Source organism: Pterocles gutturalis, unplaced genomic scaffold (assembly GCF_000699245.1).
Source record: "Pterocles gutturalis isolate BGI_N339 unplaced genomic scaffold, ASM69924v1 scaffold3041, whole genome shotgun sequence".
Lineage (NCBI taxonomy): Eukaryota > Metazoa > Chordata > Aves > Pterocliformes > Pteroclidae > Pterocles > Pterocles gutturalis.
This window is the reverse complement of record NW_010097516.1, coordinates 62,339-79,691: the sequence shown is the minus strand read 5'-3', so window position 1 is coordinate 79,691 and position 17,353 is coordinate 62,339. Positions and strand designations below refer to the sequence as shown.

The 17,353-nt window shown below is 37.4% G+C and overlaps 1 protein-coding gene across 1 annotated transcript in view; it reads right to left on the bottom strand.

The window, feature by feature from the left end:
- LOC104463170 (NADPH oxidase 3-like) overlaps positions 1-2,130 on the bottom strand; it is a 39,135-nt gene extending 37,005 nt beyond the window's left edge. The window contains 3 exon segments of the mRNA XM_010075427.1: positions 1,010-1,120; positions 1,326-1,421; positions 2,086-2,130. Of these exon segments, the coding sequence (XP_010073729.1) occupies positions 1,010-1,120; positions 1,326-1,421; positions 2,086-2,130 (252 nt within the window).
- Between the last annotated feature and the right edge of the window lie 15,223 nt (positions 2,131-17,353).

The window sequence follows — 17,353 nt, the reverse complement described above, 5'->3', positions numbered from 1 at the left end:
CAAGTTGCTCTGTACCATGCTCCTCAAGAGCAGATTATTGTCCAGAAGAGTGACATATTGATTATCTGCCAGAAGAGTTCCAATTCTTTAAGTTCTTACTCAGCATCTAAATGGGCATGCAAATACTTTATCTTAATTCACAAACTGGTTCAGAAGCCCAATGAGATCTTTTTTTTTCTTAAATTCTCAGCCCCTGGACTCAAACAATTATAAAACAGTGTTGATTCCCAGCCTAAAGACTGCTGTAAATGTAACAGTATTCTGACTGAAGGAGAAGAAAAAAAAAAAAAGCAGAACTGAAATAAGAACCAGTTTACAATAAAATAAATTAATGTTACAATTTCTAGATCCTTGTTGTTCTTGGAGTCATGAAGTGATCTGTGATTTTGTAACCAAATGTGCTATTGGAGTTGCTGTGATTGTAAATCATTCACTGCATGTTGAAGCTATAGCTAGTAGAGCTAAAGCCTTAAGTACTTCCTATGCATGATGCCAAGGTTAATGCAAATGCCTCTGAGCAGATGACCACTCCATTACAAAAACATCTGTTTGAAAGAAGGGAAGACCGGAATGGTGGCCACTCAGACAGAAGAGTTTAAACATGTTCCTTATTTTCCTTATGACACTTTTATCTATCCGTACATTTTCTCTCTCCAATTTTCACTTTGCAGCTACACAGGATACATGTGATGGGTACGCATTTTCTCCATTTGGCTGAGTTGCATTATTACGTCCCCTTTTTGTAGCTCTTCACTTTTCACTTCATGACACCATGCTATGCAGTGGCTGCCAAAATCAGTGTTGCATTTAGAGCACTGTGTTAAACAAGCCATTTGTTTCTCTTCAGTCATGAATACTGACAATTTAAATGGTAATAACTAGTCAGTAGTGTACAGGCTTCTCTATCAAAAATTAAAATTCCTTGGAAAATGTTTGATGTGGATAATACTGCTGAACTACGGAAATAAAAAAGGGAGGATAATATGGCTATTTGAGAAATGATACTTACAATGCTTGCTCCTCTCAAGAATGAAATAAGGTTTCTACTGACTGGTAACAGGATTAGCATGCAGTTAAAATTAAGGCACGTTGCAGAAGCTCTTGCCCAAGCCAGGGTTGACTGTACATATAACAGTATAAAGAAATTAAATTACAAGCTTGATATAGGAAGAGCAAAAGAAAGAAAATACTATATCAACATAATACTGTTATATGGGAAAATTATTGTTGAAGCATGAAAAATATTATTATGAAGGATGTAAATAAAATCAGACTATGCATACATTCTTCTTGTGGAGCCCTTTAACAATCAAACTTGTACTTACTCCCAGCATAATCCGTGTATAAATGTAAGCATCTTCGTCTTCATACCAGTGGAACGTATCAATAAACAAATAGAAATTCAGTCCCAGCCACACCAACTACAAAGCAGACAGGCTACAGTTTAGACACGTACAGTATTTTTAATACATATACAACTGGTTACGGTTATAGTTTTAAAAGTATCTGAGAGATACTACAAAATCAGGGTGCAATGAAGCTCTTGATCACAGATGATAGAAGTCACAAATGCCTGCTAGAATGAGGCTGTCTTTTAGCAAATGCAGGATTACAGTCCTATCCCCACATCCCTCATAGAGGATATAGATGACATTTACTGTGTGATGGTAAACTTGATCTTAAACACAGGGCTTAGCCTGGTTTCTAAAAAGGCAATAAAAGCTGAAATTAAAGAATTCCAGAAATGGAGGGAGTTAGGAGCTGAGGAAATTCCTTTCTCTGCCCCCATAGGCAGTTCACCAAAGCCTCTGAAAATAATTCAGAATAAAATTTCAATTACAATTGGAAATGCCTGTTCCCTTTATCTGAGGACTAAAGTACATGGACTTAAAAATAATTAAAAATAAAACAGCAAGACTTTAAATTGTTTTTAAGACTAGTTATAAAAAGGCTGCTGAATATTTTATAGCAAGTTTTACGTTAAGCTTGGGAGTATTACTGTAAGCAAACCATAAAATGTCTTTTAAACAAGCTTAAAATATTTATATATATCCAATTAGATTTTTTAATGCTAAAAATACTCACTAATAACAGCACTGAGAGTTTTTCATTCAAAATCCAGCATCCCATCCTGAGTGCCTCTCCCTATGCTAGCAGCAGCTGACTCTTCCCTTCCAGTGTAACCTGAGTTCTCTGTCCATTCCTCAGGCTTTTCTACTAACTCCTTTTGTCTAGATTTTAATAAGCACCTAGTGGGAGCAGGAGTTCTCTCTAGGAATTTTCTAATTAAGTACTGCCTGACAAGAACAGATCACCCAAGTGACATGTCTCATGATCTGTGTAAATAAAATGCTGGTTGTTGTCCAGTCCTTTCTCTCTCCAGAGTTATTTCTCAGCAAATGAGAGATGCTGTCATTAAATTGTCCTCTTCTACTAGCATATATTTGTGTGGGGTTTTTTTTGCTTTGTCTTTGTAGTTTGAACAGAGTGCAACATTTCTTCATGATTTGTCTTTTAATTTAGGAGCAAATGGAAGCATCCCTTATGTGTGTATAAGACAGGAGCATTAGCAAGGTCTTGCGAGTGGCAAAGTCACTCAGTCAGAAGTTGGGAACTGTCAGAATAAAGAGTGCGCCTCTAACATTCATCTAGTTTTCTTGCAAATATAGATTATGACAATGTTAAAATGCATTGTAGTTTTTCATTGATTTGGCTGCAGCATAAGGACATGAAGCCTACTTTCTTCCCTCCCTGCTAGGAGGAGAGAAGTAACAATTAATTTCCTCCTGTGCTTCTCTGTCAAGCCTCACAAACACCAGCTGCCTTCACCCATGACCTGTGAGGTGAGGAGAGGATGCCTATTTCAGAGGTCTGAGCACAGAGGGGTTAAGAAAAAACATGTCCCATGTGGCTGGAGAAGCCCAGAGAGTGCTGTGTCTCTCCATGTGCTCTGGACCCTGCTCCTGTGTTTTGTCTGCAAAGTAATGTTGCTTTCGCAGGACTTAAGGTGCTTGGGGAAAAATAAGCCTCTTCCAAATACAATCCACAAGCACTGTTCAGGGCTAGAGCTTACCCACTTTTTTTTCAAGATTTATTTTTATTTATGAAACCAGATGTTCCTGTTCCTCCAGGTCTGTCCTGGGGACTGTCCAGCCTACCTCCTTCTCCTGGGAGGTGTACCCCTGAAAGGCTCTCATGAGCCACCTGTAAAAATGAGTCAGCAGGATTCAGTACCTCTCAGCAAGATCAAAACCTTTTGACAGGCCGATGTAACAGAGAAGGTTGTTAGTCTGTTCAAGACTTTTCTTTAGTAGGTGGTTATTTGAGCAAACAGCACCATGATTATATTCGACATTCAAAACACATTTTCTGATTTGACTTTACTAAGAGAGAAGAATAATTTATTGACTTTTATGCACTTCTCCAGAGGGAAATCCCTTCCCCTTGGTCTCCGTTACATCATGGAACTGGCAACAGTTGGAGTAAGGAAGAGATTGCATTAAAACATGATAAACTCCACTACAGGAAGGTTCTCCTGGATGACCAGGTCTTAGCTCCTCTTTTGTCCTGTCCTGGGGAGTGCTCTGCATTTACTCTTGGCTCCCCTTGCCAGAAGCTGGACAAACTCTGCCTGAGTAATCTCATTCCTTCCCCAGTAAAACCGTTTTCTTAATGCCCTCCTGACTTGACTGTGAACCTTTCTGTCACAAAATAGCTTAAAATTTCTTAAAGTTGAAATGCTGTTAAGCTCAGCTACTTTTTAAACCAATGCCAATGACCATTAATGTGAGTTAGCAGAACCACGGAAATATGGTTATGAACACTCTGAATACAAGCATTTACAAGGGATTTATTTTGAGATTTATTTTTCTTGGATGTTAAAATTACGCATTATTTATTAACAAACTTTATGACAATCCATGTTCAGTAATTGGCCACTGTCCATGACTTGATATAGGCTATTCCACAGCCACCCTCTTTATAGTGGTTTTGGTAATGCAGGAGCTAACGAGATAGTGCCTATTGCTGTATTTTTCAGAGAGGTCAAAAGAAGAGGAGTAAGGGAGAAGGGAAGAAGAATGTACAGAGGGTGAGGAGAAATACTGGTAAGGTCAGATGCCTATTTTAACTAGTTAAAAAAAGGGGGGCGGGGAGAAAACCCACTATCTGGATTAGCTGCACTTCAAAGGGAAATGGTGCACTGCGATGTTCTGCTTTGAAGTTCAGCCGATCCAGACAGCAATTTTCTAAAATGAGTCAAAACTGGCATCTGAAATAGATTTTTATTCAGAGTACAGCAGATTCATATGCTGGTTTAGGCTCCAAAATTTGTCTGGATCAGCAGCTGTACTTCAAAGCAGCACATCTCAGTGCAGCGTTTGACTTTGAAGTGCATGTGGTCCAGATGCCAGTCCTCTTAAAGGAGCCGATGAATCAACTGCACTTTATTTTTTGTCTGTTGAAACAGCTATGTTTTTTTCTCCTATATAATGGTAATGTGTGTGGTCTCCAGTATGGTCTATCAATAAAAACATAAAGCTAACACTCTTTATTGCTTCATTTTCTACAAAGGAACTGGTCATCATCATTTTATTATACTGATTTGCAATGATTTCAGCCTCTTTCTAGCACAAGCTATTCAGACGAGACTCAGGAAAGAACATTTTATTGATTAAAGAACTAACTTTATTCCATTTAGCTATTGTTTCATCATTATCATGAGCTGCAACTGTCCTAAAAAAGGATATAGAATAAGGATGAAAAGGGATTTGTTCTGGCAGTTGGGGAAAAAGCAGTGATGGGTATGCTGAGTTCCCATGCGAGAGACAGAGAACTCTGTCATTAGTTTAAAAGGTCAGTTTTTGCATGGAAAGAGGTTTATGAGAGGCTTAATTCTTCCAAGTAAGTATCTCAGCATTAATGTCAATGTTTGTATCAATTACTGCTACAGATCTCAATTGCAGTTAGTTCTATTCTGTTTGACAGCAACTTCTGTCTGAGGTTGTTAGTAATTTTTTTAAAGTACTTTCAACAGTGCTTACCCTTTACAAGACAAATTAATTATTAGCATGAGACTGTATACATATACCTACAAATATTTCATCTTGCTAGGCTATCCTAATTTTGCTGTGAGGTATGCATGCCTTGCTTCTCAAAGGCAAAATAATTCTGTTAACTCTGAACTCTGTCCTGGCTCTTTCGTAGTTTTTCTGTGTGCTTGCCTTTATTTCTGTTAGTAACCTGGATGAACTTGATAAGCTTCACTATGTAACATATAGAGATGGGTGTAGGTAGACAAGTGAGCCAGAGGATCAGGGTGCTTCAATTTTGCAGACCATGTGACAGCCATTTAATTGCTGACTGTATCACGGTGTACACTTTGTATTAGACTGTACAAAATGACACCATTGCTGTGTTCTCTAATTTTTACATTCTTTCTACATGTTTCCCTATATTATTTAAAAAGTGAAAGGCAGATTTGTCTCTGTTGAATGGATAAAGAAGCTGCATAATGTATTTGATAAACCATGCAACTTCTGTGTAGAGAGAAGCTGCTGAAGCTGATCAGAGTGCAAACCTTTTCCTTTTTTTTCCTCTTTTCTTTAAAAGACAATTCTGAAGGAACAGAGGCCACGGTTCAGCTTTGGTTGTTCTTCAGTGTTCTGATTCTGGCTTTGTAAAACACACTTATTGAATTTTTGTAAACAGTGGCTGAGTGACTACTAGCAGAAAACTAGCTATATAATTTTTAGATTTTCTTATAGTGTTGTGTTTTTCTTTTTTTTTTTTTTTAATTTAACTATTTCATTAATGTTAATGGATTTTTTTTTCCTTGTGAACTGTACTCACATTACAGATGGGGGAACTGTTTTGCAGTTTGAGAAAATGCAAAAAATCCCTAAAGCTCTAAAAGACAGATGTAATATCAGACTTGTCAATGTCAAAGATTCAAAAATCATCAGATTGTTCTAAAATTTATGAAATTAAAAAAAAGTGATTGTGCAGTTTGGGAGAGAGTGCTGACTGAGTACTGAGACTTCAAGGGCATCTGGCCTCTCGTTTACAGGTTTTTTTCAGAAATTATGTGTTTATTTTTTAATAAAATTTTACAAATCTTGGCCCCAGAAGTAGGCTTGAACAACAACAAAAAATAATACAGTTATCGAAACACTTGTGCTGGAGCTGGCAGAATTAGCTATGGTGTAGCAAGCATTGACTTGTTCTTCTCTGTTTATTGTCTGTCGCCTGTAGCAGGACTCCAAGACCTTCTTAATTTCTGAAACTTAGTTTTTTGGACAACAAATTAAAGATATTCCCATTTTTATACAAGTACTGTGTCCACAAACCCAGTCGTTGGTCACAAGGCAAAAAATGGAGAGAAAGATTTCCATCTCTCTCCAGAAAAGCAAAATAAAGAACTTCTTTAAAGAGAATAAAAGTCTTTTGATTGTAGGTGCAGCTCCTCTTGAACTCCACAAGCCAGTGCAATAGACCAGGCGCAGTCCAATAAAACAGTTCATTTCCCTGTGTTAGCAGACCTGGCACAGGTGTTAGGGACACCTCAGCTGGTGGGCAGTGCCAGGATCTGGAATCACAGCATGCGCCAGTGATGCCTACAGGAGGCAAGAAAAGGAATTGGAAGAACAGTGAGATGCAAAGGGTCTGGGGTCAAAATCAAGTCACATTGGAGGCTAAAAGGGAGATATTGTCACTGACCAGTGTGGGAACAACTACTGTTTCTGCCTGAAGCAGGGCTCAGCACCCTGCTTGCAGAGGGCAGTCCCAACTCTGACTCCTTCCACAAGTCAGCAGAAAAGTTTTTCAATGAGAAACCTAACAGCTCTGTCTTGGGAGATAATCAGTTCCCAGCCGAATGACATTAATATTTGAATCTTTCTCAAGAGACTCCTTTACTACCATGCTCACACTGTAATCAAAATATATTCAGGAACAATTTCAGATGTTCAAAAGCTATTTGTTTCAGTAAGTGCCAAAATCTCCCAGCTCTTGACTGTGCATCTCCAGAAATAGAGTATCATACTTTTCCTGATTGTATGTGCAAAATGTGTTTCCCACACAAGCTGCTTTCCAGCTTAATGAAACAAAACAACCCTCAAAGCAGCTGAAATCTTGTACAAATAGATGTGTCCACAGGCTACTGAGATTAGTTTTCCTTTTAGCTGTTTTGTAAGTAGGCAAGCCATGAAAAACGGGTTAAAGATGAGCTGAGAAATGGGAAGAACAAGGAGCAGGAGGAAAAGGGGATGACGGTAGTGTAAGGAAACACTTTCTTACTGTGAGGGTGACTAAGCACTGGCATGGGTTGCCCAAAGAGGGTATGGAGTCTCCCTCCTTGGAGATATTCAGAACCCATCTGGACACAGCCCCAAGAAGCCTGGTGTAGGTGACACAGCTCTGAGCAGGGAGGTGGAACTGGGCAATCTCCAGAGGTCCTTTCCAGCCTCAACCATTTTGTGTTATCTGTGATTTCCACGTAGTTTACTAGAGAAAAGTGAATTGACCATTCTGAAGTTTCTTACTCTAGACTATAGGCATATTTAATTGAACTAAATTAATTTGTCTTTTCTTAAAATTTTCATGAAGAAGTTATTAGATTAGTCTGATTTTATTTCTGGCTCTCATTCAGAAATTGGTGATCTCATTAGCAGTCCGTTTTTATGAGTCTGAAATGCTTTTGAGTGCTACATTGAATATTTTCAGTGCAATATTTTATAGCAATTTTGGTTGGTGCAGTCTTAAATTCTTTCACAGGATACACCAAAGACAATGATAAGAAGGAAACATAGGTATTTAAGTGACTTCATATACCCTTAAAATGAGTAGCAATGACATGAATAAAGATTTTCATTAAATTAATATAAGGACTTGTATATAGGCATGTTTTTAAGAATGTGTGCTGCAAATAATTTTTCCAAAAAACACATCACCATGCAAATTCCTCATTTGCATAGTAGTAAAATTACCAGAGTTGATAAAACTGTATGTTATCTGAATAGTTTTCAGTGAATGATTTCTCCTCATTTAGACTTTATATTCCTTCCCAAATTCATTTTGAGATCACTATTAAATCCTATTCCATATTAAATTAAAACTGAAATACAGTTTGCCCAGCATAGGCGCATTAAAGGGTCACTTCTATGTACTCCTTGGTGCCAGTAATCATATGCGTATGCAGGAAGAGTAGCAGCATGTACAACCTTTCCAGATGGCTATTCACAACTGCGCACAAGAACAGAGGTCAAGAGCTAAGAGTTCACCTAGTAGAAAGCAGTTCCTAGCATGTTCAAAGTGGAAATTGTGTTTCAAAGTAATTACAGGCCATCATTTTTAACACTGCAGTGTAGCAATATATAAAACCATAAGCTGTAAGTGTTCTGGACTCATTTCTCTGCCACTAAAATGTTATTTGCTTCCATTACCTTAAATTCAAATAAGCCAGTGGCACTGTCTATAAAGTATCTCTCTGTTGTGAGAACAAGCCATGAAGAGGCATAGGGAAGGGGGGGGGGAAAGATCAAATACACCAAGAAGTGGTGAAGAAACAATGAACAAAGAGTAAGTGGGAGAATGACAGACCTTTAAACATTATTTTCATAGTCTAAGTAGTACCCTTGTGAGCAAGGGTTTCCAAGTGGTGCCTGATTCTGTTTCTCCTTTCAACATTTTCTCCCCACATCTTTATCACCTTCCCTAAATATTTTCTAGAAGCCCTCTAAGTTTTAGCAACTGAAAGAAATGAGTCCTATGTCAGACTTCTCCAACATCTCATGGCAATAGCGTGCATAGGTAAAAAGTCTTTTACTCCAATTTGTGACACATTTGATCCAACATGCCGTGGACAAAGCAATGAAGTTTTAGGATGTTGGATCCATCCCAAAGAGCCAAGTGGTTGCACATGTTTAACACATCTCATGATTTGGTCCTCAAAACTGAAATGAAATTTTAAGCAATTCCTTTTTAATAAGATCCCAAGTTCATTCCTTCTCACCTGTAGTGGACTAATTCCCAGTCAACGGGGGTCTGAGGCTGAGCATGGAGAAGAAAGCAGCAGATGAACTCATGCTCTTTTCTCCCCTCTCCTCTCCTTTGAGCAAGGCACGGGGACTTTTTCCTCCCCTCCCCACCACATGCATGCTGGTCTCCTGCCACAGTGCTTTCTTGAGAAAGCAGCACAAGCAGCACAATCAGCTCCCATCTCCTCCAGCCAGGCAGTGACCAGCAAAGTCCCCGCTGACCTGTCACTGCCAAAAGCACCACCCTGGTCCCATGGCCTTACCCCAGCCATGTCTGTTCTTCATGGGCATCACCACTCACCAGGGCTCGGGGAAGTTAGCTCTTCTTGCATCACTTTGCTCTAAATTTAGATTAACATTGCAATTGTTTCAAGGCTTTGAGATGCCTACAGTTTTTGTGGAGCTGTAAATTTACCATATTTTAAGTATGAACATAAAGGTAACTGCAAGGACGTGGTGATTATAGTATTTAATGTATGCCTGTTTATATTGTCGTTACAACGTAAGCTAATTAATTCAATTTTGTTAAAGGTTTTCTCAGAGTAGTGCTTTAAAGCGGAAGAGATTAAAGTTAGTTTATATTCAAATATTGCTCATTTCAGATCTCATAAAAGTTCTAACAACTGCCTATAGTTTGAGAAAAAAGAAATTAAAAAGCACTTAAAGGACTATCACTAAAATGCTATTAATTTAAAAGTTGAGCAACATTTTGAAAATTACTTTTTAGAAATAAAGCCTTCAAGGAGGCCTGTTCAAAAATAATGTTATTTTTTAAATTGTTTTAACAGAAGTTTGGTTAAAATGTTCTGTTTCATTTACTTCAATACTCAATTGATAGTATTTGATTATATGTATTTTATTATGTAATTGTATAATTTTATAATAATAGAATTTTATTATACAGTAATGTATTTTTCATTCCAAAAATGCACTCTTTTTTGGGTAGCTCTTGCCATACTTAAAGTACTGTTCAGACATTTCTGTTTAGTCTTTACATCAAACTCTGTAAGATGAAGGTAGTTTATTATTAAAAGTTTCAGAAGGGAGATTAAGTGACTTGTCAAAAACTCAGCAGCTGTTAACAGGTTGTGTCTCATAAGCAGTCCACAAGAGTTTTACTATTTTTTTTTGTTGTTTTGAAAAAAGCTGAAAAATTATTCATATATGAGAACATTAAAACTGCACTGTTAATTGTTATAGTGGAGAAAATTATAGCGAATGAACACTAGATCCAAGCGTTTTTACTGTGATTAGGTAGATTACTTCCAAGAGTGGCAGTGAGAAACAAAAAGAAAGATGACAAGAGATTTATTGTTTAATTCATTATTTGTCCTCTAAAGGCCTCCCCCCCACACATTTACTAATACTTGCTAAATAGGAAACTGCTGCCATACTTTGTGAGACCTGCTCCAGCATCCCTGTCCTGTCATTATGCCTGATGCTGGCTTTGGTGACCGGGACCTGCCCCTGACAGAGGTCTGGTTTGTAGGGAGCAGCTCCATCCCCTGCCCAGCCTGGGGAGGATGCACCAGCCACACTTGCACACTGGTTCATTCTGCAGCCTTGGCCATTTCAAACAAAATGGTCTCTGAATACTGATCTATATATTTCAGAATAAAATTGTATGTATAGAATGAAGCTTTGTTTCCTGGCAAGCAGTGACTTTGGAAAGGTTCGTGGTTTTGAGCAGAAAACTGGCTCATTCTGAATTCCTATTACAGTGAGCTGGCTCAGCAAAACAATGGCTGTGGTAGTGGGAGTTCTGAGTAGGAGTATGACATGCTTTATAGCATTGGTAAAATCAACATAAGAAAATGCGTCCAGAGATGGTAGTCAAAAATTATGTAGAAAAATTGGTAATGATGGAGAAGATGGCCACAAAGATCAGGGTTGAAGATAATGCTGTCATTTGAAAAATGTTTGCACACAGTCAGTCCCAAATATTTTTCACCCTGTGTCCGGGAACAGTTCTCAAGAATCTCAGCTTTCAGTTGACAAATAAACAAACAACATCCTAAATCTTGTTGTTGTGGTGACAGCCTTGAAAATATAAATCAAGTGTAAACTGATCTAGTGATGCTTTCCAGACCTTAGAGACATCACAGGATGATTGCTGAGGAACATGAAGTGTCCTACACATATGAATGAACTATTAACTCAAACCTACAAATGACAACCTGTGGTACATTGAGAGCTGAAACGACACAGACAGTATGAAATAAATGTAATATCAGACACACCATATCAATCATGCTGTGCACAACAGTAGGCACTGTTGTATTTAATCAAATAAAATAATCCTTAAAAATAAATATTTGCTGCCATAAAATTTTCACTGCACTTCCACAAAACATATGGAGCGTGCCTCAGATCGCCAAGACAGATAAATCACGACTGTGGTAAGTGAGTGAATCTTCCATCAAAGCTGGCCTACCTTTACCAACATCATAAAGAGTGACAAGCTGTATACTGAGCCTGTCAGAGAATGGGTGTATTTGTTAAGACACGTCATTTATCCCCAAATTTAGGTGCTGCACTAGACTGGTGTAGATTGAATGAGATGGGGCAGAAGTGCCTAGAAGTGCAAGTAGTGATGAGGGTGGCTAATTAAAGTTCTAAGGGATTTTGACTTACACTATCCCATAATTTGCTTTTCCTTTAATGACTTCCCTCTGTCTCCTATACATGTAAATTACACTGTCTGAACATCCTCTGAATGCCAATTCGTGCAATTTTTTTCTACTTCCATTCTCTTTCATCCAATTTCTGATTTTCAAAGCCATTATTAAACTTGTTGATACTCAATTTTCCATCAGAGAATACTATTTGGTCCAATATGTACTGGTCAAAATTATTATATTTAATTGGGTAATATCTGTTTACACTGATATTTATACTCAAAACACATTAAACTAACATTTTATATTTTTTGAAAAATCAATTTTTATTTTTCTCTTTGAAGAGAGAAATTATCAGGAATTACAATAAATAGTCAAAACCAGCTGCTTATATTTTATATAATTAAAGTATTTTAACTGTCCTAAGCAGCTTTGGAGATGAGTATAGTTAAAACTGTTTCCTCAATCAATTTTGATTAGACAACATTTTGCAATCTGAATTTTTCATTGAATAGAAAATTATTTTTCTGAGTAGTAATGCTCTTTATGTCTGAAGAATGACTGATCATCTGATATGTTTGATAAATGTGACACATCTCAGTAAAAACTGTGTGGCATCTACAGTCATATGCCTGATAAAGATTCCCTAATCGTGATTATGTGTGTACTTATTACTTCTGGGTTTTGTCCAAGAAGTTTACAAATACATTGATTTTTTTTCTTTTTATATGAAGGGTGAATGCAAGAAGTCAAGATAGGAGGTTATTTGTGCCCAGTGTTGATTACTTTCCTATTGATATGGAACTGGTCCTAGAATTTCTGCCTGATTTTTTTTTCTTTTGAAATAATCTATAATTTTCCAAGTGTTTATTAGATTCAATGTGGGTATATTTTAGCTGAATACATATTGGAATTACTACAAAATGAAGGTGGTTTATTATTACTGGAGATGGACGGAGGGTGAGCTACTTTGTACCTTATCTACTCTTTGCCCAAAGGACAGTGAAGGATGTGAATCTGACCTCACCCTGACCTGGCCAATGATCAGCTTGGGACAGGAACCTGTCTATACAGTTTAGGAGTTAACATATTAACTTAAACATAAAGCCAGATTTTTTTTCCTGAGCAATTAAGTTTGGAAAGATACAGCTCACTCTGTATTTGTGGACAACAGCCCAAGGGCTCCTTCTCTGCATAGGTCCTCTATGATCCAAAATGTTGTGAGAGGAGGAACTCAAGATATATGAATTTTCTTTAGCCACCTACCTGCCCAGCGCCTACCTGCTGGAAAAGGATGGGGGATGGAGTCAGACTAGATAGGGAAGGGGGCTGTGCAGTGGCACAGGAAGGATGCATATGTAAAGGAGGGACACATGCATTTTTGGTTTTTAATGTAATTTTCTTGACTCTTGCTCTTTGGACAGAGAGCCTTAGATTCAAGATTGCTTTGTATTTGGGCAAAATCATATGCAGCTGATAGGCTTAAAGTTTTTCTGCAAATGCTCTGCAAATGAATACCCCTATCTGCATATCCACCATGAGCTGGAAGCACTCCATGAAACCTTAGGCAAAGCTGGGTTTGTCTCCTTGGCTTCCTGCAGTGGATGATGGTGCGTTTACATCTAGTCTAATGAAAGGTGCCTCAGAGGGGCTGGATTGAAAAACAGGACTAAATGCAGTAATTTGAAAAGTAGTCTCAAGGTGACAGAGGCATGTGGGTGGGGGAAGTAAGCTGGAGAAGTCTCTTCAAAGGTCTGCAGGTCTCTTCAAAGACAGGGCAGACAACCCATGAATTTCTTGCGCTTGTTCCTGAACCTGAATGGCTAAACTGAGGAGGCTAAAATAGCCTAAGTGGCACTGTTTTCTGGAAGTTTGTTTTTTAATGACTTGGTGGCTTTATCTTTCTGAGTAAAAAGTAATGATGCAAGCAAATGTAATCCATTATGGCAATCTATGGTGTGTCTGTATCTACCTCTAGCTTCATTTCCCTATTTGCTGTGTGTTTATGGTGTGCCTTCTAGAGGAAAGCTCACAGGTTCAACAGGAATAATGGGAAAGGACAAATTTATATTACAGTGGAAGAGTGATAAAAACAACTAAGGGATAGGAACAAGACAGGAAAGCAAAGTGTCTCTTGAGAGGAAACTTGAGGGAGGATCCTAACCAGCACAGCAGCATCCCCTGGGTGAGCAGGGGCAGTAAAACATAGATCCAATTTGGGCTCTGTGAAGCTCTTGAGGCTTAAAGTATTTGGGTGATGGAGTAGCTGATCTCCCTGACAGTAACTGGGTGACTAGATGACAGGGAGTGCCAAGCCAGATGCTCTCACAGAGGCATATTTCCAATGTAATAGCTAGAATTCTGCACATATTTAATTAATGGGAACTGTTTACAAGGTTGACAGTGCCTGCACTCTTTAATCTTCTATGCCTTTCAAAAATACATTGTGAAAAACTTGCCATAGATTTTTTTTTTTCAGATTGAGGATGGCATTTGCGACTTACTTTTTAAAACTACTGTCTTCTCATGGGAAATTCTGAAAACATTTTATATAGAAATAATCCTGTTTCTAGAGCCTATATTTTTTATCACTTTTCCCTATTGATTAGGAGAGATACTTGCATAAAAATATGCACATAGGAATTTATCAGCTGCTGCTGCTTTTTCCTGACTTGAAATCAAAATCCTTGTGGAACAAATGTACTCCTAAGCAACAGAAATTTTCATACGAGGATTTCTTTTTGAATAAAAACAAGCAGAGAAAAAAAACACTGAAAATTTTACTTACTACTTTTGGATAATAGTTTTTGCTAATGGCTTCCACAAAGCTCGTAATACAATAATCATGCTTTTAAAGCTCTCTTCTAATTTAGTTGCAACCAGTATAGTTTAATGCAGAAAAATTGATCGCCTGTTCCACATTAGTATTGTTGTGGTCTGTTCTGGAAATCTTGCTCTACTTGCCAAGATGCTCTTGAAATTAAATTTTTGTCCTACATTTGAAGCTGGTCAAAAGAGTCATTTTGCAAAACTGCTCATGCTGGGTGGAAAAGTGAAGCTATGTTTTAAGAATATTTTCCCATTGTATATCTTTAGTAGTCATTAAGTTCATGTACAATAATTTTCTTGTCTGAGTGGCCCCAGGTCTTTCTAGGTGTTTTACTTTTGTTTCTTTAATGGTGACTAGTACAGTAGGAGACTTGCAACTTTCCTTGTCCCCTGTTACAAGTGTTGGGGATCTTTTTCTTATCTTAAACAGCATGATTCTTATTCATGGTCCTAGACACACAAGGGAAAAAAAAAATCCAGACAACATTCCATCTTGGAAATAAGACTTTAAAAAGAGGGCTAGACAATGCATTACTTCTTGCTTCATGTAACCTTGATGACTTTGCACTGGCAAGGATTATTCTCACTGACACACTCAGTGATGACAGTTTAAAAAGCTGTTCCTTCTCTTCTCCACCCAAGCTCCTGTGTGATTTCTCTGTCAGCTCATCCTCAGGGCTGCTTCAGGGGCAGCCCGCAGGCACAATTAGAGGACAAAGTGTAAATGTTGCCTTCTGACAGTGTGCATGAGGGGGGAATTAACACTGCTGTGGCACAGCTTCTCCAGTGAACTTCCATTGATTAGAAATGAAAGCTGAATCAATATAACACTCCCTAACTACGGCAGACATGGTGAAGTTTTGATCTTAGCAGAAATTTAATGTGTCTTTGGGAAATTCTAAAGACTACAGCACACCACAAAACAAATAACACACCCTAAGAAGAAAGGTCTTTTTACAAAAAAAAAAAAAAAAAAAAAAAAAGAAGGAAAAGGAATGGTAATGAAAAGTGAACCCCCTTTGAATTTATTTCTAGGCTCCAGAAATCTGAAGTAAGACCCATTGGAAATCATTTAGCTGCATAATGTCAGGTGGTATCTTGAGTGGCTTATCAGAGTGATACACATAGGGAACGTCAGCATTTTTCTCTGTTTAACATTTTTACTTGAAATAAACCCTTTTGTGCTATTTACTGTTTTGTTGTCTATTATGTTAGGTTTAAAAGAGTAAGTTCTTCTCAATGTGTTTCTTTTAGAGTATGAAATTTATTTATTTGATTTGGATACTAACTATTCAAGAAATTTCTGTAAAGATGTGTGACACCATAAATTCAACAAGCTTAAGGTAGAGGTGTGTAGCTGGGGGCTTATCCTCTGATTATTTTTGAAAGTAGTCTCCAGCAAGAGAGGAATCCAGCCATGTTGTCCTAGTAAGGGACACAATGATTGTTGTGATGCTCATTTCCCCCTTAAATATCTCTGTCTCTGAGGGAGATGATAACCCATGGATACTTATTGGTGTGCACCCCAGCTGATAAGAGCAACTAGGGCTGAAATTATTTCCTTGCAAGGAAGCACCTGTACACTGGGAGATGGAAAGGTATCAAAGTTGTTCTCTAATTAGTATGCTGATGTAACTTTAAAAAGCTGGTTTAAGACTGTTAAATGAACTTTCCTATTTTAAAGGAGAAGATTATAGGGCTCACAACACTTGAGTTACAGTGAATACAGGAACTTATTTCCCATTAATTCTAATAGGAACATTGATTCTTTTAGTTCCACTTACTATCAAATTATCCAGAAGGTTTTTATATGATTATTAATTATACCTAAAACAAAGTGTAATTACATTTTGCAATTAGATATAGTGATAAGAAGATCTTAATTTGGTGAATTTCTCAAAAAGGACAATGTGTAATCTTTTTCTGTTCAAGTGAGTAATAATGTATATCTCTGTATCTCATTCTTTAGGCCAGCTGACAGTATCTATAGGTAAAATATGAGCTCATATATTATTCTTATCAGAACAGAATGTCAACATAGGTTTGGTGAATTAGTAAACAAAATAATTTCATGCTGTTTTCCAACAGTGTACAAAATTAAAGTAGAATATGTAGTCCTCTGTATGATACAAATATCTGGTACTCCTGAGGCAGTTTTTGTTCCTATGGCAGCTAAAACCAAATAAAACCTGGAATACTGGAATTCTTCAAGACATTTAATGGAATTTCTTGATACTCCATACAACACTCCACTACATCTGTGGAAGTAAGATGTCCACAAGAGGTGTCTTCCCACAGATTTTATTTTCACAGCTCTTGAGTCAGTCATACACTAGGCAAAGGACTCACTTTGCCTGAGTTTAATAATCTAAAGTGTTCTTTAATCTCTGTAAGTGCCTAATAAAAATTCAAAAGTTTAGAAATACAAAGATGTTTCTCCCTCTTCATGAAACTAATACATAATTGTTTGATGGCTAAAGTCAGATGGGAAAGAACACACCTATAGTTTTTGTTGCTATACATGTAACTGAGAGTTTTTTGCCTAGTGATATGATCTGATTTTGTAAACATTGAAGGATCTCTCAGTCTTTCTACATTGTGATAAAGAGCACAAAGTAAATTCTGTAGTGAATTAATGGTATACAAGGTGCAAAGTCATGCTACAAATGCACATTACAAACTTTGCTGGTTTCTGGTGCCATTTATACAGTTTAACACCCCACTTCCCAGTCACAGTACTGTATCTACTTTTGGTACTGAATTACTCAAAATTTATTTCATTATGATAACTTCAAACTTGGGGACTTTGGAAATAAAAGAACAGAATTGTACCTTTTAATTCACAATTTAATTTTAATATGAAGTGGTTAG